The 14,561-nt window shown below is 52.1% G+C and overlaps 2 protein-coding genes across 6 annotated transcripts in view; both read right to left on the reverse strand.

Annotated features, from left to right (window-relative positions):
- Dpp3 (dipeptidyl peptidase 3) overlaps positions 1 to 7,011 on the reverse strand; it is a 31,127-nt gene extending 24,116 nt beyond the window's left edge. Inside the window, exons 1-2 of one of the 5 annotated variants that reach the window (XM_050137128.1) lie at positions 6,915 to 7,011; positions 5,469 to 5,743 (exon numbers count right to left, since the gene is read on the reverse strand). In XM_050137128.1, the coding sequence (XP_049993085.1) occupies positions 5,469 to 5,743; positions 6,915 to 6,969 (330 nt within the window). In that variant the 5' untranslated portion in view covers positions 6,970 to 7,011. The other 4 variants (XM_050137130.1, XM_050137132.1, XM_050137127.1 and 1 more) reach the window with 4 other exon arrangements.
- A 3,518-nt stretch (positions 7,012 to 10,529) lies between these two features.
- Peli3 (pellino E3 ubiquitin protein ligase family member 3) overlaps positions 10,530 to 14,561 on the reverse strand; it is a 9,650-nt gene continuing 5,618 nt past the window's right edge. Inside the window, exons 3-5 of the mRNA XM_050137529.1 lie at positions 13,515 to 13,709; positions 13,049 to 13,237; positions 10,530 to 11,622 (exon numbers count right to left, since the gene is read on the reverse strand). Coding sequence (XP_049993486.1) covers positions 11,053 to 11,622; positions 13,049 to 13,237; positions 13,515 to 13,709 — 954 coding nt within the window. The 3' untranslated portion in view covers positions 10,530 to 11,052. The remainder of the gene's footprint in view (positions 11,623 to 13,048; positions 13,238 to 13,514; positions 13,710 to 14,561) is intronic.

Below are 14,561 nucleotides of genomic sequence, written 5' to 3' on the forward strand. Positions count from 1 at the left end.
ATTCCCAACACACCACATTCTCCATGCCCCGCCCCCGACTACGCACGCGTTTCTACCCTCCCCATTCCCCATTCGCGCAGCCTCGCCCCAACTACCCAGTCGACGGGGCTCGGAAAGGGGTGTTAACTCTTTACTGCCCAGAACCCCTTCTTGGCCCGATACCAGGGGTAGATTTGGAAGAGGCACTGGAGGATGAACAGAACGAGGATGATCTTGCACGCACAGCCCGGCCACGCTCTGATCCCCTGAAGATGATACACCGTGACCCCAAAACCAGGGCGCCGCACCTCACCTGCTGCAGCAGCTCCGTTCGCAAACTCACTTCCTGCTTCCGGCTCCCCCCCCATTCATGGGATTTTTACAAGCCCCGCCCTCACCGACCAATTGTCTGGCCCCTGGGATCAGATGGGCGGCGACTCCAGCCAGTACACGAGCCGAGGACAGCACCCCCCCTCATCTACTACCCGCCCCCGGCCGCTAAGGGTGGTGCTTGCTTAGAAGGGCCCTGAGGCCTTGGCCTTTTGTCCCCTGGCCACGCTCGCACAGAGGAGTGGCGAATGGGGGGGGGGGGGAAGTGGTTTGGTGTCTCAGTAACCCACGTGGCTGCTGCCTGGTGCAGACCGAGGGAACTGACAAGGTCCCCAAACACAGGGCTCCTATACATCGGTAGCCTCCACCCACACGTAGCTGGAACCGTGCTCTCTTTGGGGTTTCACCTCCAGTGTCCCTCCGACCTGGGTTTGGCGGTTAGCAACAGGAATTTAGAGAAGAGCGTAGCAATGTGGATCCCCCCCCTCCTCTCCGGATTTTGGGTTTGGGGATGATATTTGAAGACTGCAAAACTGTTGCAAAGAGTGGTGGCTACACGCGAGGAAGCTCCGGCAGAGCAGAAGTAGTTCCACCCACCCAGGAGTGCAGAAAATGGTACAGGAACTTCACTAGCGCGAAAACAAGGCCAGCAAGGAGCTGGCATTTTCTTGGTGCAGCTGTTCACCGGACAGAATAGGAAAGCAGCCTCCGGCCACTCGGGGGCAGCCCAGGGTGCAGGCAAGCATGCTGTCCGCTTTTACTAGTCAGGGTGATGTCTGAGTGACTTCTAGTAGTGTGTGCAAGTTCCTGCTGACTGACGAGGAAAATGTTGTTAAAAGCTTGGGTTAGACTGGGAGCTGACACACATTGCCTGAAGTCAAATCAGACTTCTGTCACCTTTCAGAAAGTGACTTTAGGTGGGTCGTTTGAGCTCTGTCAGCTTTACTTCAGGACTAATAAGTGAACCTACTCCGAGGGAGGGGAGACCGTCAAGGAATAGTGCTGCCCCCTAGGGTTGTGTAGAAGGTAGTGTCTTGGGAGTGAAATCCAAGCCACTCTTCTTGCCACGCCCATGTATAGAGCCCAATGTAACTGACGTTCAGTACAGGCACAGACTTCTCCTTCACAAAGGTGCCCAAGAGGGGCTTGTCACCACAACACTAGGAGCTGTGGCCTCTGATTGGTGCACATTATGTTTACGTCCTGAGGAAACTCCCCTTTTACCTTTTTTCATTGTTGTTAGGTATTGTTTTAGGTTTTAGAATAGGGATAAAGTGGACTGACTCAGATGAAGTTGGTGTAACTATAACCAGGTAGGAGAGATAGAGCTGTCCATAGCAACCAAGGGGTAGCTCAGGCAAGTGAAGGATCCCAGTACCCAAGACCCCCACCAAGCTGCATGGTGCCATTTTATAATCTCAACTGATAGGAGTACTTATTGAATGAAGTCCTTTACCAGCAGCTTGCCATATAGAATCGCATTTAATTCTTGCAAAACCCCTGAGATAGCATATCAATGTTGCACAGGTGGGAAAACTTAGATTTCCTAAGACCTCCCACTACACTGTTCCCTCCTCCCACCCAACATATTCTCTCTCTCTCTCTCTCTCTCTCTCTCTCTCTCTCTCTCTCTCTCTCTCTCTCTCTCATCGTCTCACATTCTATTAATGGGTCATGGCTTTTCTGTATGTTTACATCCCCCTGGTGAACAAAGTACTCTTTGTTTTTGTTTGTTTGAGGCAGGATCTTGCCATGTAGCTCAGGCTAGCAATAAACACACAATGTCCCTCCTTCCTTACCCTACCAAATGCTGGGATTGCAAGCAGAGGCCACCATGCCTGGCCTTAGAGACTGTCGTTCCATTTGACAGTTGTGGAATCTGAAGCTCAAGGGCTGGCTCCCACCGCCAGCCTGAGTTCTTCCCCAAGCCCAGGCAAGTACCTTTCATTCGTCCTTCCTCCCAGAGTCTGAGATTCAAAACCAGAAACGAGATCAGAATATGCTCCCCTGCCCGGTCCCCAACAGGAGCATTAGCAAGAACTGGATAGAGTTTCATTTCTAGTGTTTGGGGGTAGGGCGGAAATGTTCCTCATACACTGTGGCATCCCCTTCTGCCATGCACCCCAGGTAGCTGTGACACTCGTCTGCGGGAAGGCTGCCTTCTGTCCTCTCAATAGCCCAAGCCTGGTCTTTCTGGCCTCAACCAGCTGTGCAGGTTCTTGTGGAATCTGCACCTCCCTGAAGCTGTGGCACCTATCTTGCACTGAGGACAAGGTCACACCTACACTCAGAGCCACCCCCTTTTATTTCTCTATAGTCTACCTACCTATTTTCCTGGTTCACTTTCCTTTAAATGATCAGGGGGAAACCCCAGCTAGGCCCCTGGTTCACAGGAAGACTGACTCACCAACAGGAGGAGTAGGGAGGGGCTGGCGCTGACGTGACTTCCACAGTCACCAGGGCCCACCAGGTCCCAGCCTACAGCCCTGGTCCCATCACTCTTTCTCTAAGAATGCTGGTTGTTAGACACTTTCCCTGCTTTTCTATGCTGCTGTCCTCACCCAGGCTGCCCTCCAAACTCCATCCTGCCTCTGCAGTGTCTGCCAGTCAAGATGTGGCTCTGGTTTCAGGCCCTCTAGAGTTCTCGGGGCAACACCTTCTTGTACAGGTGGCCAGCAGGATGTGGTAATAATCAGCTTCTGGCGTCAGTCCCACAGGGTCTCCTCTATGTGGGAGCCCTTGCTCATTGCTTGGGCCCACATGGGGCTGGAAACTGAGCAGGTGGATATATATCCATCTACCTATTCAGCTTTTCCATGAAACAGACTCTAAACTGCCTTGCCTCCGTCCTGCCCAGCCTTAGTATGGTCTGATGGGTAGGTGTGGTTTCCCATAGCCCCTTGCAACTAGATTGTAACTTTATTTTTCTACCAACCTAAGTGCCTCATGGTGAAACACAGATTAATAGAAATGGATTAATTTAAGTTAGAAGAGCTAGCTAGGAATATTACTAGGCTATTAGCCAAACAGTTTTGTAATTAATATTGTTTCTGTGTGATTATTAAGGTATGAGTGGGACATCTCCCTTCCTGGATCACTGTGGGGATTAAATGACCAAATCTTCGAGAGGCAGAGTCCTGGTACCTAGCGAAGGTTCTGTGAACACTGCTGAAGTGACTGTTAGGATGGGATGGGGCACACAGTGACTATTCAGTGTTGGTAGCCCTTGGGTCAGAGCCAGTGCCGTGGAGCTGACTCCTGATTGTTCACAAATGAGGATCTGAATCTCCACCAAGCATGACTACACCCTATGCTCCAGCATCCCTTAATCTGTTTCCCCATCCCTGCTTCCTTACACTGAGCCTGTGTGGAGAGGGTACAGAGCCCTTACCTTGTGGGCTTGGAAAAGTCCAAGCCAGCATGGAGGCCAAGCTCCTGTGCCGCCACCTCGATGAAGCCTTTTACTTTCCCAAATCCATCAAGTGCTGTTCTCTAGCCCTAGAACCTGGAACTCGCTGGTCCTAACACCTGCGAGGCAGTCTACCCGTCACTAGGCTGTGAACTCCACCCAGTGGAGAACTGACTGCCCGTGTGACCTCCACTTGGTGCTATCCTGCCTGCAAATGCTGACCTCAGACTGCCGGCCCATTCAGTACTCAGAGGGCTGGAGATACTGCATGCATGTGGGACACGTGGATCTGTGAGGGCAGCTGAGCAGATTTATAGAGCAACCCAGGGCAGCAGCAGGAGGAAGGAGTGGCTGGTACTGGATTGGCAGGTTCAGGGCACAACCGGACTAAGCTGGAAGTCAGGGGCCGTGGCCCCTTCACTCCCCCAGGGACACAGTGTACGCAGCATGATGTAGGATACCCCAGGAAGGGCAGGGGCATGAGGCGCCCTCCATCAGCCTGAGGCAGAGCTGGTGCTAAAGTCCCCATCAGTACGACTGGGATAGAGATCTCAGGGATCCTCTTAGAGGCTAGAGCTGAGGGGAGGGTCACAGCCCATCTGGTGTGGCCATTGCCAGCAGGCACAGTCCCACATGCAGAGCTCCCTCTGAACGGCAGGAGAGGGGGGACCTGGGTGGGTAGGCAGGCATGGCAGCAAGGACCCTGGAGAGCCTAGTCCAGTGGCCCCTGGAAAATTAGGCGGACACAACCATGCTCACCAGTGAGCCAAGCCCCACAAAAGGGGCAGGCCGCATGAAAAGCATGGGTGCCATGAGGCAGTGGCGTCTGGGCCCAGTAACGGGCAGTCTTCTCAGAACAGACATGGCCACAGGGTGCAANGACATGGAATGGAAAAGGACTAGCCACAGTAGCTACTTCTGGAGAGATAATGAGCATATGTGATTTTATGTTTTGGATGTTTCTTTTCTTTTTTTCTTTTTTTTAAATATTTATTTCTTATGTATACAATATTCTGTCTGTGTGTATGTCTGCAGGCCCGAAGAGGGCACCAGACCTCATTACAGATGGTTGTGAGCCACCATGTGGTTGCCGGGAATTGAACTCAGGACCTTTGGAAGAGCAGGCAATGCTCTTAACCGCTAAGCCATCTCTCTACCCGTTTTGGATGTTTCTGAACCACTGTAATGCACTAAGAATTAGTGTGTTATTTGGCTAATACATCTACAGACAAGTAGGGGACAAATAGAACATCCTTCCCAGGTTCCTCACTATGCAGAAGAGTAACTCAAACTTCCTGATTTCTACCCAGGCTGCCTTTCTGTCCTCTCAATATAAGCTATGAATTCCTTTGTACAATCACTGCAGACTACTGAGAACTATGGTACCTAGGCTGGTCTCAAACTCACAACAGTCTTCCCACCTCAGCTTCTAGAGTGCTCGAATTAATGGCGTGTGCTACTACGCCTGGCTTGGCTTCCTCTTGAACCAGGCACTGTTCTAAGTAGGTCATCACAATACATGTGCATAGCATGTGCATACCATGTACAGACCATGTGCATATTCTACAGATGGCAAGTCTGAGGCTCCAGGCAGGTGTGCATGTGAGCGTGCATGAGTGCGTGCATCTCAGCCTGCAACCAATAGTCTAATCCTCTGTCTAGCTGGAGAGAGATCTGTGCCCCTTGGTTCCAGTCCTTCACACCCTTCTAGAAGCCCCTCAGAAAACCAGGCTTGCCTGTGAGAACTGACCTGGTACTCTTCTTCAGTAAGGCCCTCAGCCAGGGCATGTTGGCGCAGTTGGTCAGGGTCCTGAGCACGGAAGAGGCGGCTAAGCAGGGCATAGATGTAGGGGGCTTCAGGGGAGGTTTGGAGCAGCACAGCCAGGCCTCCGTACCAAGCAGCCCTGGACAGGTGATGGGCATAGAGGCGCTCTGTGGGTGACAGCAGGCGGAAGGCCTCACGGCAGTCCAGGCTAGACACGCCGATGTCATTGGGCAGGATGTACTGGGTATCTGCCATGGGCCCTGCAAGGACACATCACAACCATCTCAGAGAACACACCATCTTCACATCTGAACTCTCATGAACTAACTTCTTCCACCCCAAAGCCCAGGAGGCTTTTCACCTGATAAACTGAAATTCAAAGACTCAAATACTTAGTGAGCTCATTTGGGCCTGTGGCCTCTCAGACTTAAAGTCTGAATCCAACTACTTCATATTACAGATGGGGAAACTGAGGCTCAAAGATAACAAGACTTTTTCCTAATGATACAGAGGAGGAATCGGCAGAAAAACCCTCATTGCTAGACTCCCAGCCTGGACACTCCCAGTGAAACCTCCACCCTCTCAGGCATCAGAGCCTCTTGGTCCAGAACTCCTCAACATCTCCAGCCCATCACCGCTGACCAAGGCCAGGTGTCTGGCTTCCTATCCACCCCTGTTTCAATCTGCTCCAGCAAAGAGATCTAAAATCCAAGCCAGCCACTTCACTTTCCTGCACCTCTCTTTCCTCCTTTGTAAAATTGATTACGAAGATGTAACCAAGCTCAACAGCTGGGTATGCAAATTAGAAGAGGCCACCTCCAGGACAGGAATGTAACTCAGCTGGTAGCGTTTGCCTAGCACTAATCAGGCCCTGGGTTGGAGTCCAAGGCCAGGCTGGGGTACATGAAACCCTGTCAAAAACAAGTAAATCAAAGAGTAGTAATGTTTCTTGCATGCTTTTCCTTCCCAGAATCTGCCCCAAAGCTCCTGGCTTTTCTTCAGCCCTTCACTATCCTGCTTTCTTCTGTTGCTACGCCTGGGAAGCTGTACAACGTCACAACCCATTTTCCAGATAGACACTGACACTTGGAAAACAAGCAACTTATCCAAAGCTTTGCAGCCCAGATGGGACCCAGGGAATTCCCAACACACCACATTCTCCATGCCCCGCCCCCGACTACGCACGCGTTTCTACCCTCCCCATTCCCCATTCGCGCAGCCTCGCCCCAACTACCCAGTCGACGGGGCTCGGAAAGGGGTGTTAACTCTTTACTGCCCAGAACCCCTTCTTGGCCCGATACCAGGGGTAGATTTGGAAGAGGCACTGGAGGATGAACAGAACGAGGATGATCTTGCACGCACAGCCCGGCCACGCTCTGATCCCCTGAAGATGATACACCGTGACCCCAAAACCAGGGCGCCGCACCTCACCTGCTGCAGCAGCTCCGTTCGCAAACTCACTTCCTGCTTCCGGCTCCCCCCCCATTCATGGGATTTTTACAAGCCCCGCCCTCACCGACCAATTGTCTGGCCCCTGGGATCAGATGGGCGGCGACTCCAGCCAGTACACGAGCCGAGGACAGCACCCCCCCTCATCTACTACCCGCCCCCGGCCGCTAAGGGTGGTGCTTGCTTAGAAGGGCCCTGAGGCCTTGGCCTTTTGTCCCCTGGCCACGCTCGCACAGAGGAGTGGCGAATGGGGGGGGGGGGGAAGTGGTTTGGTGTCTCAGTAACCCACGTGGCTGCTGCCTGGTGCAGACCGAGGGAACTGACAAGGTCCCCAAACACAGGGCTCCTATACATCGGTAGCCTCCACCCACACGTAGCTGGAACCGTGCTCTCTTTGGGGTTTCACCTCCAGTGTCCCTCCGACCTGGGTTTGGCGGTTAGCAACAGGAATTTAGAGAAGAGCGTAGCAATGTGGATCCCCCCCCTCCTCTCCGGATTTTGGGTTTGGGGATGATATTTGAAGACTGCAAAACTGTTGCAAAGAGTGGTGGCTACACGCGAGGAAGCTCCGGCAGAGCAGAAGTAGTTCCACCCACCCAGGAGTGCAGAAAATGGTACAGGAACTTCACTAGCGCGAAAACAAGGCCAGCAAGGAGCTGGCATTTTCTTGGTGCAGCTGTTCACCGGACAGAATAGGAAAGCAGCCTCCGGCCACTCGGGGGCAGCCCAGGGTGCAGGCAAGCATGCTGTCCGCTTTTACTAGTCAGGGTGATGTCTGAGTGACTTCTAGTAGTGTGTGCAAGTTCCTGCTGACTGACGAGGAAAATGTTGTTAAAAGCTTGGGTTAGACTGGGAGCTGACACACATTGCCTGAAGTCAAATCAGACTTCTGTCACCTTTCAGAAAGTGACTTTAGGTGGGTCGTTTGAGCTCTGTCAGCTTTACTTCAGGACTAATAAGTGAACCTACTCCGAGGGAGGGGAGACCGTCAAGGAATAGTGCTGCCCCCTAGGGTTGTGTAGAAGGTAGTGTCTTGGGAGTGAAATCCAAGCCACTCTTCTTGCCACGCCCATGTATAGAGCCCAATGTAACTGACGTTCAGTACAGGCACAGACTTCTCCTTCACAAAGGTGCCCAAGAGGGGCTTGTCACCACAACACTAGGAGCTGTGGCCTCTGATTGGTGCACATTATGTTTACGTCCTGAGGAAACTCCCCTTTTACCTTTTTTCATTGTTGTTAGGTATTGTTTTAGGTTTTAGAATAGGGATAAAGTGGACTGACTCAGATGAAGTTGGTGTAACTATAACCAGGTAGGAGAGATAGAGCTGTCCATAGCAACCAAGGGGTAGCTCAGGCAAGTGAAGGATCCCAGTACCCAAGACCCCCACCAAGCTGCATGGTGCCATTTTATAATCTCAACTGATAGGAGTACTTATTGAATGAAGTCCTTTACCAGCAGCTTGCCATATAGAATCGCATTTAATTCTTGCAAAACCCCTGAGATAGCATATCAATGTTGCACAGGTGGGAAAACTTAGATTTCCTAAGACCTCCCACTACACTGTTCCCTCCTCCCACCCAACATCCTCTCTCTCTCTCTCTCTCTCTCTCTCTCTCTCTCTCTCTCTCTCTCTCTCTCTCTCTCATCGTAGCACATTCTATTAATGGGTCATGGCTTTTCTGTATGTTTACATCCCCCTGGTGAACAAAGTACTCTTTGTTTTTGTTTGTTTGAGGCAGGATCTTGCCATGTAGCTCAGGCTAGCAATAAACACACAATGTCCCTCCTTCCTTACCCTACCAAATGCTGGGATTGCAAGCAGAGGCCACCATGCCTGGCCTTAGAGACTGTCGTTCCATTTGACAGTTGTGGAATCTGAAGCTCAAGGGCTGGCTCCCACCGCCAGCCTGAGTTCTTCCCCAAGCCCAGGCAAGTACCTTTCATTCGTCCTTCCTCCCAGAGTCTGAGATTCAAAACCAGAAACGAGATCAGAATATGCTCCCCTGCCCGGTCCCCAACAGGAGCATTAGCAAGAACTGGATAGAGTTTCATTTCTAGTGTTTGGGGGTAGGGCGGAAATGTTCCTCATACACTGTGGCATCCCCTTCTGCCATGCACCCCAGGTAGCTGTGACACTCGTCTGCGGGAAGGCTGCCTTCTGTCCTCTCAATAGCCCAAGCCTGGTCTTTCTGGCCTCAACCAGCTGTGCAGGTTCTTGTGGAATCTGCACCTCCCTGAAGCTGTGGCACCTATCTTGCACTGAGGACAAGGTCACACCTACACTCAGAGCCACCCCCTTTTATTTCTCTATAGTCTACCTACCTATTTTCCTGGTTCACTTTCCTTTAAATGATCAGGGGGAAACCCCAGCTAGGCCCCTGGTTCACAGGAAGACTGACTCACCAACAGGAGGAGTAGGGAGGGGCTGGCGCTGACGTGACTTCCACAGTCACCAGGGCCCACCAGGTCCCAGCCTACAGCCCTGGTCCCATCACTCTTTCTCTAAGAATGCTGGTTGTTAGACACTTTCCCTGCTTTTCTATGCTGCTGTCCTCACCCAGGCTGCCCTCCAAACTCCATCCTGCCTCTGCAGTGTCTGCCAGTCAAGATGTGGCTCTGGTTTCAGGCCCTCTAGAGTTCTCGGGGCAACACCTTCTTGTACAGGTGGCCAGCAGGATGTGGTAATAATCAGCTTCTGGCGTCAGTCCCACAGGGTCTCCTCTATGTGGGAGCCCTTGCTCATTGCTTGGGCCCACATGGGGCTGGAAACTGAGCAGGTGGATATATATCCATCTACCTATTCAGCTTTTCCATGAAACAGACTCTAAACTGCCTTGCCTCCGTCCTGCCCAGCCTTAGTATGGTCTGATGGGTAGGTGTGGTTTCCCATAGCCCCTTGCAACTAGATTGTAACTTTATTTTTCTACCAACCTAAGTGCCTCATGGTGAAACACAGATTAATAGAAATGGATTAATTTAAGTTAGAAGAGCTAGCTAGGAATATTACTAGGCTATTAGCCAAACAGTTTTGTAATTAATATTGTTTCTGTGTGATTATTAAGGTATGAGTGGGACATCTCCCTTCCTGGATCACTGTGGGGATTAAATGACCAAATCTTCGAGAGGCAGAGTCCTGGTACCTAGCGAAGGTTCTGTGAACACTGCTGAAGTGACTGTTAGGATGGGATGGGGCACACAGTGACTATTCAGTGTTGGTAGCCCTTGGGTCAGAGCCAGTGCCGTGGAGCTGACTCCTGATTGTTCACAAATGAGGATCTGAATCTCCACCAAGCATGACTACACCCTATGCTCCAGCATCCCTTAATCTGTTTCCCCATCCCTGCTTCCTTACACTGAGCCTGTGTGGAGAGGGTACAGAGCCCTTACCTTGTGGGCTTGGAAAAGTCCAAGCCAGCATGGAGGCCAAGCTCCTGTGCCGCCACCTCGATGAAGCCTTTTACTTTCCCAAATCCATCAAGTGCTGTTCTCTAGCCCTAGAACCTGGAACTCGCTGGTCCTAACACCTGCGAGGCAGTCTACCCGTCACTAGGCTGTGAACTCCACCCAGTGGAGAACTGACTGCCCGTGTGACCTCCACTTGGTGCTATCCTGCCTGCAAATGCTGACCTCAGACTGCCGGCCCATTCAGTACTCAGAGGGCTGGAGATACTGCATGCATGTGGGACACGTGGATCTGTGAGGGCAGCTGAGCAGATTTATAGAGCAACCCAGGGCAGCAGCAGGAGGAAGGAGTGGCTGGTACTGGATTGGCAGGTTCAGGGCACAACCGGACTAAGCTGGAAGTCAGGGGCCGTGGCCCCTTCACTCCCCCAGGGACACAGTGTACGCAGCATGATGTAGGATACCCCAGGAAGGGCAGGGGCATGAGGCGCCCTCCATCAGCCTGAGGCAGAGCTGGTGCTAAAGTCCCCATCAGTACGACTGGGATAGAGATCTCAGGGATCCTCTTAGAGGCTAGAGCTGAGGGGAGGGTCACAGCCCATCTGGTGTGGCCATTGCCAGCAGGCACAGTCCCACATGCAGAGCTCCCTCTGAACGGCAGGAGAGGGGGGACCTGGGTGGGTAGGCAGGCATGGCAGCAAGGACCCTGGAGAGCCTAGTCCAGTGGCCCCTGGAAAATTAGGCGGACACAACCATGCTCACCAGTGAGCCAAGCCCCACAAAAGGGGCAGGCCGCATGAAAAGCATGGGTGCCATGAGGCAGTGGCGTCTGGGCCCAGTAACGGGCAGTCTTCTCAGAACAGACATGGCCACAGGGTGCAAAAGCGTGGCTGGGTGGCCCAGGGTCCAGGCAGAGACCAGCCTCCTGGCCGAGCCACAGGGGCACATAGGGTCCCACAAGGCGGCAAAGAGGACACTCGCGCTCTTGAGGGCCTCGCTCCCTCCGGCAGCCCCAACCATGGTAACCATGGACATGACCACAGCGGACGTAGACCCAGGGCTGTTGCTTGTCAGGTGCTGTGCGGCCACGGGCTGGACTGGGGAAGGCCAAGGTGCTGAGGCCCACAGGACACTGGGGCCGTGCTGCGTTGGCCTCCTGTCGCTGGGCCTCCAGTTGTTTCAGTGTGGGTGCTCTCAGCAACCCTGCTGGAGTGCGCCACAGCAGTGTGGCCCCACATAGGTCGATGAGCGAGCCATCTTGCAGGACGTTGGATTCGTTTTCCACCTGCCGGAGGCAGCAGAAGGCCTTAGCCCAAGAGCTCTCGGGCCCTGCCATCAGGCAGCCTCACCCCAGAGAAGCCACCTATCTGGCCAGTGGCATTCCCTGGAGAGAACACCCTAGGTCAGCAGGCCAGCTGGACACAGGGAAGACAGATGCCACTAAGTACATACAGCCCCTGTTCTCAGTAGGACCTGGGCTCTGGTATCTTTGCAGGTCAAATCCAAAAGTCTGACCCAAAGCAAGGTTTTCCAAAGCTCTCCCATAATGGCAGAAGTAGAATGTAGCAGAGAGAGCAAATATATCCCATGGTGAATACTGGCTACCAGCCCAAAGCAGCTGTCCTAAGGGTCATGGATCACAGCAAGAACTCTAGAAGGAGCCCGGGTTCAAATCCTGGTCTTGCCATTCACTTACTCAGCTAAGAGAATAACTTAATTTCTGTGTTTTGGTCTCCTGGGCCTCAAAGTGGATTCCGTTTCTCAAGTGGGCCTTGTGAAGACTAAATAAGCCACCTAGACAAAAATCATGGAACGATGTCTGGTATACAGTGTGCACATAACAAGTATACGTCCACGTCACATTCACGTGTGTGGTTTGCCTTTCGTTTTGTTTAATTTTATGAGTGTTTTGTCTGCATGTATACTATCCACCATATGTATGTTTGGTGCTCATGGAGGCCAGAAGAGGGTGATGGAGTTACGGATGGCCGTGAGCAGCTGTGTGGATGCCAAGAATCAAACCTGGGTCTTATGAAAGAACAGCCAGTGCTTTTACCGCTGGGCCATCTCTCTAGTCCCTGGTTTGATTTTGAGACAGGCTCTTACTATGTGCCCAGGCTGGCCTAGAACTCACAACCTTCTTATGTGCCGACACCAGGGGAGAATTCTGTGTGGTCCAGTCAAGGAATATAGCTGTATGGCCCTGTGATTCCTATCCCTTACTCCCAGCTCTCAATAGCACTAGAGGGGTACTTCTGGACCAGCAGTATAAGAACTATTCCAAAGGCCATTTACTGCTGGGAAAGAAAGAATAATAGCGCTAAACCTCCCTGAATGTGACAGACACAGTATAAGCTGCCAACACTCTGGGCTATAAACTGCGCATACGCAGACCAAGTGTCACCCTTGGAAGAGGATATGATTTTCCCAGCCTCAAAGCCATTTGGCTCTACACACTGCATTTGTGTAGTTCTAGTTCACATCACCTGCTGGATCCCCAGCAATATGAAACTATGCCTAGGGGCCTTGCTCTGGCCCTGTCTATGGGTAGGTGACAAGCGTCGAGAACACACTGAGCCTGGGGCTCACAAAAGAGAGCCTAGCGGACTGTCTTGGAGAGAAGTACCATCAATCATCTCCCAGCCTGGAAAGGCAATGAACTGATTATGAGGGCCTGGGAAGGGTGGGGAGAAATGGAAGAGGCCACCTACCAGCTTCCCCCGCTGCTGGGCTGAGCGGCTATCCCGCAATGTGTACACATTCCCGCAGACAGAAATCTCCCTCCAGACACCTGGGGCAGAGTCCTCAGAGAAGCCACCTGCTGGGTGCATCACCAGGACCCCGTTGGTTGTCAGGCCATCCATCAGACCATCAGGAGTCCTCCATTTGGCTGCCCGCTCCTAGGACCACATGAAGGATAAGCTCACAACTCCAGGCGCTCCCAAAAAGCTGCATGCCTGAGGTGTTGTCCCCCTACCTTCCCAGAGAGGTCCTGGGTACCACCTGATCTCTTTGTACCCCACTTTGCTTCTTCAAGAAGTGGGCTGCTAAGCCATAGGAGAGTGACGCAGAGGATGGCTATGCAGCGGCCCCTCACACTAGGCTGCAGCGGCCCTCTAGCCTCCCTCCCATCAGCTTACTCTGTGGAAGGGTAAGCCCTGCTGGGGGCTCACTCACTCCAAGAAAAATGTTGCTAGAGGCATCGAAGCCAGCAGCATAGATACGGGCAGTATAGGGTGGCCGGCGGTCACAGAGGATGCGGCAGGCATAGCGGGAGATGGTACTTTGGGCGGAAGGGCCCTCTGTGGCTCCTCCGCCAGGAGATGTGTCTGTTACCACGAAGTCAATCATGTTTTCGGTAGAGCGGCCAATCTACAAAGAAAGGAGGACAAGCACACATGCACAGGTGGATCTCACAGGCCTCTCACCAGCAGCCACCAAACAAAGAAGACGTTAGACCCAAAGAGTACCACACCACAGCTCTCTAGGACAGTGGCTCTCAACCTTCCTAATGCTGCGGCCCTTTAATACAGACCCCCAACCATAAAATTATTTTGTTGCTACTTCATAACTGTAATTATTCTTCTATTATGAATGGTAATGTAATTATCTGATATGCAACCCCAAAGGGTTGCAACTCACAGGTGAAAAACTACTCTACGTCCTTGTACGAAGGATCTCTACATCTGATGAGCTGAGGCATGAAGAAGCATCTGCTCTGTGGCCCCATAGCTCTGAGAAACACCCCACTCAGGAAGAACCAGCTCATCTGCTGATAGACCCATTAAAAGGTGACACCCTGGAATAGTAACAGCAAATTAAACTTTAGTAAGAATGCATCTTTAAAGATTGTTGTTGTTGCCGGGTGGTGATGGTAGTGCACGCCTTTAATTCCAGCACTCAGGAGGCAGAGGCAGGTGGATCTCTGTGAGTTCGAGGCCAGCCTGGTATACAAGAGCTAGTTCCAGGACAGGCTCAAAAAAAACAGAGATAGATACCAAGACCATACAAATGGCCAAGAAGTTGGAAGAACAAACTTGTTGATATGAATGCATCTGCTGTCTGTCCAAGAGGTGCAATCTTGCTGGAAGAGTTCCTGCAGCAGGTTTGATTCCAGAGTGTCAGCACCTAGCTTTAATCTGCCTTTTGTCTCTGGTACCTTCATCTGAAATATGTAAATCTTGTCTGAGAGTTTATTCCTGCAAGAACTCCTCCAACACAGTT

Source organism: Alexandromys fortis, unplaced genomic scaffold (genome assembly GCF_014885135.2).
Source record: "Alexandromys fortis isolate MF-2015 unplaced genomic scaffold, M_Fortis_MF-2015_v1.1 scaffold_3, whole genome shotgun sequence".
Lineage (NCBI taxonomy): Eukaryota > Metazoa > Chordata > Mammalia > Rodentia > Cricetidae > Alexandromys > Alexandromys fortis.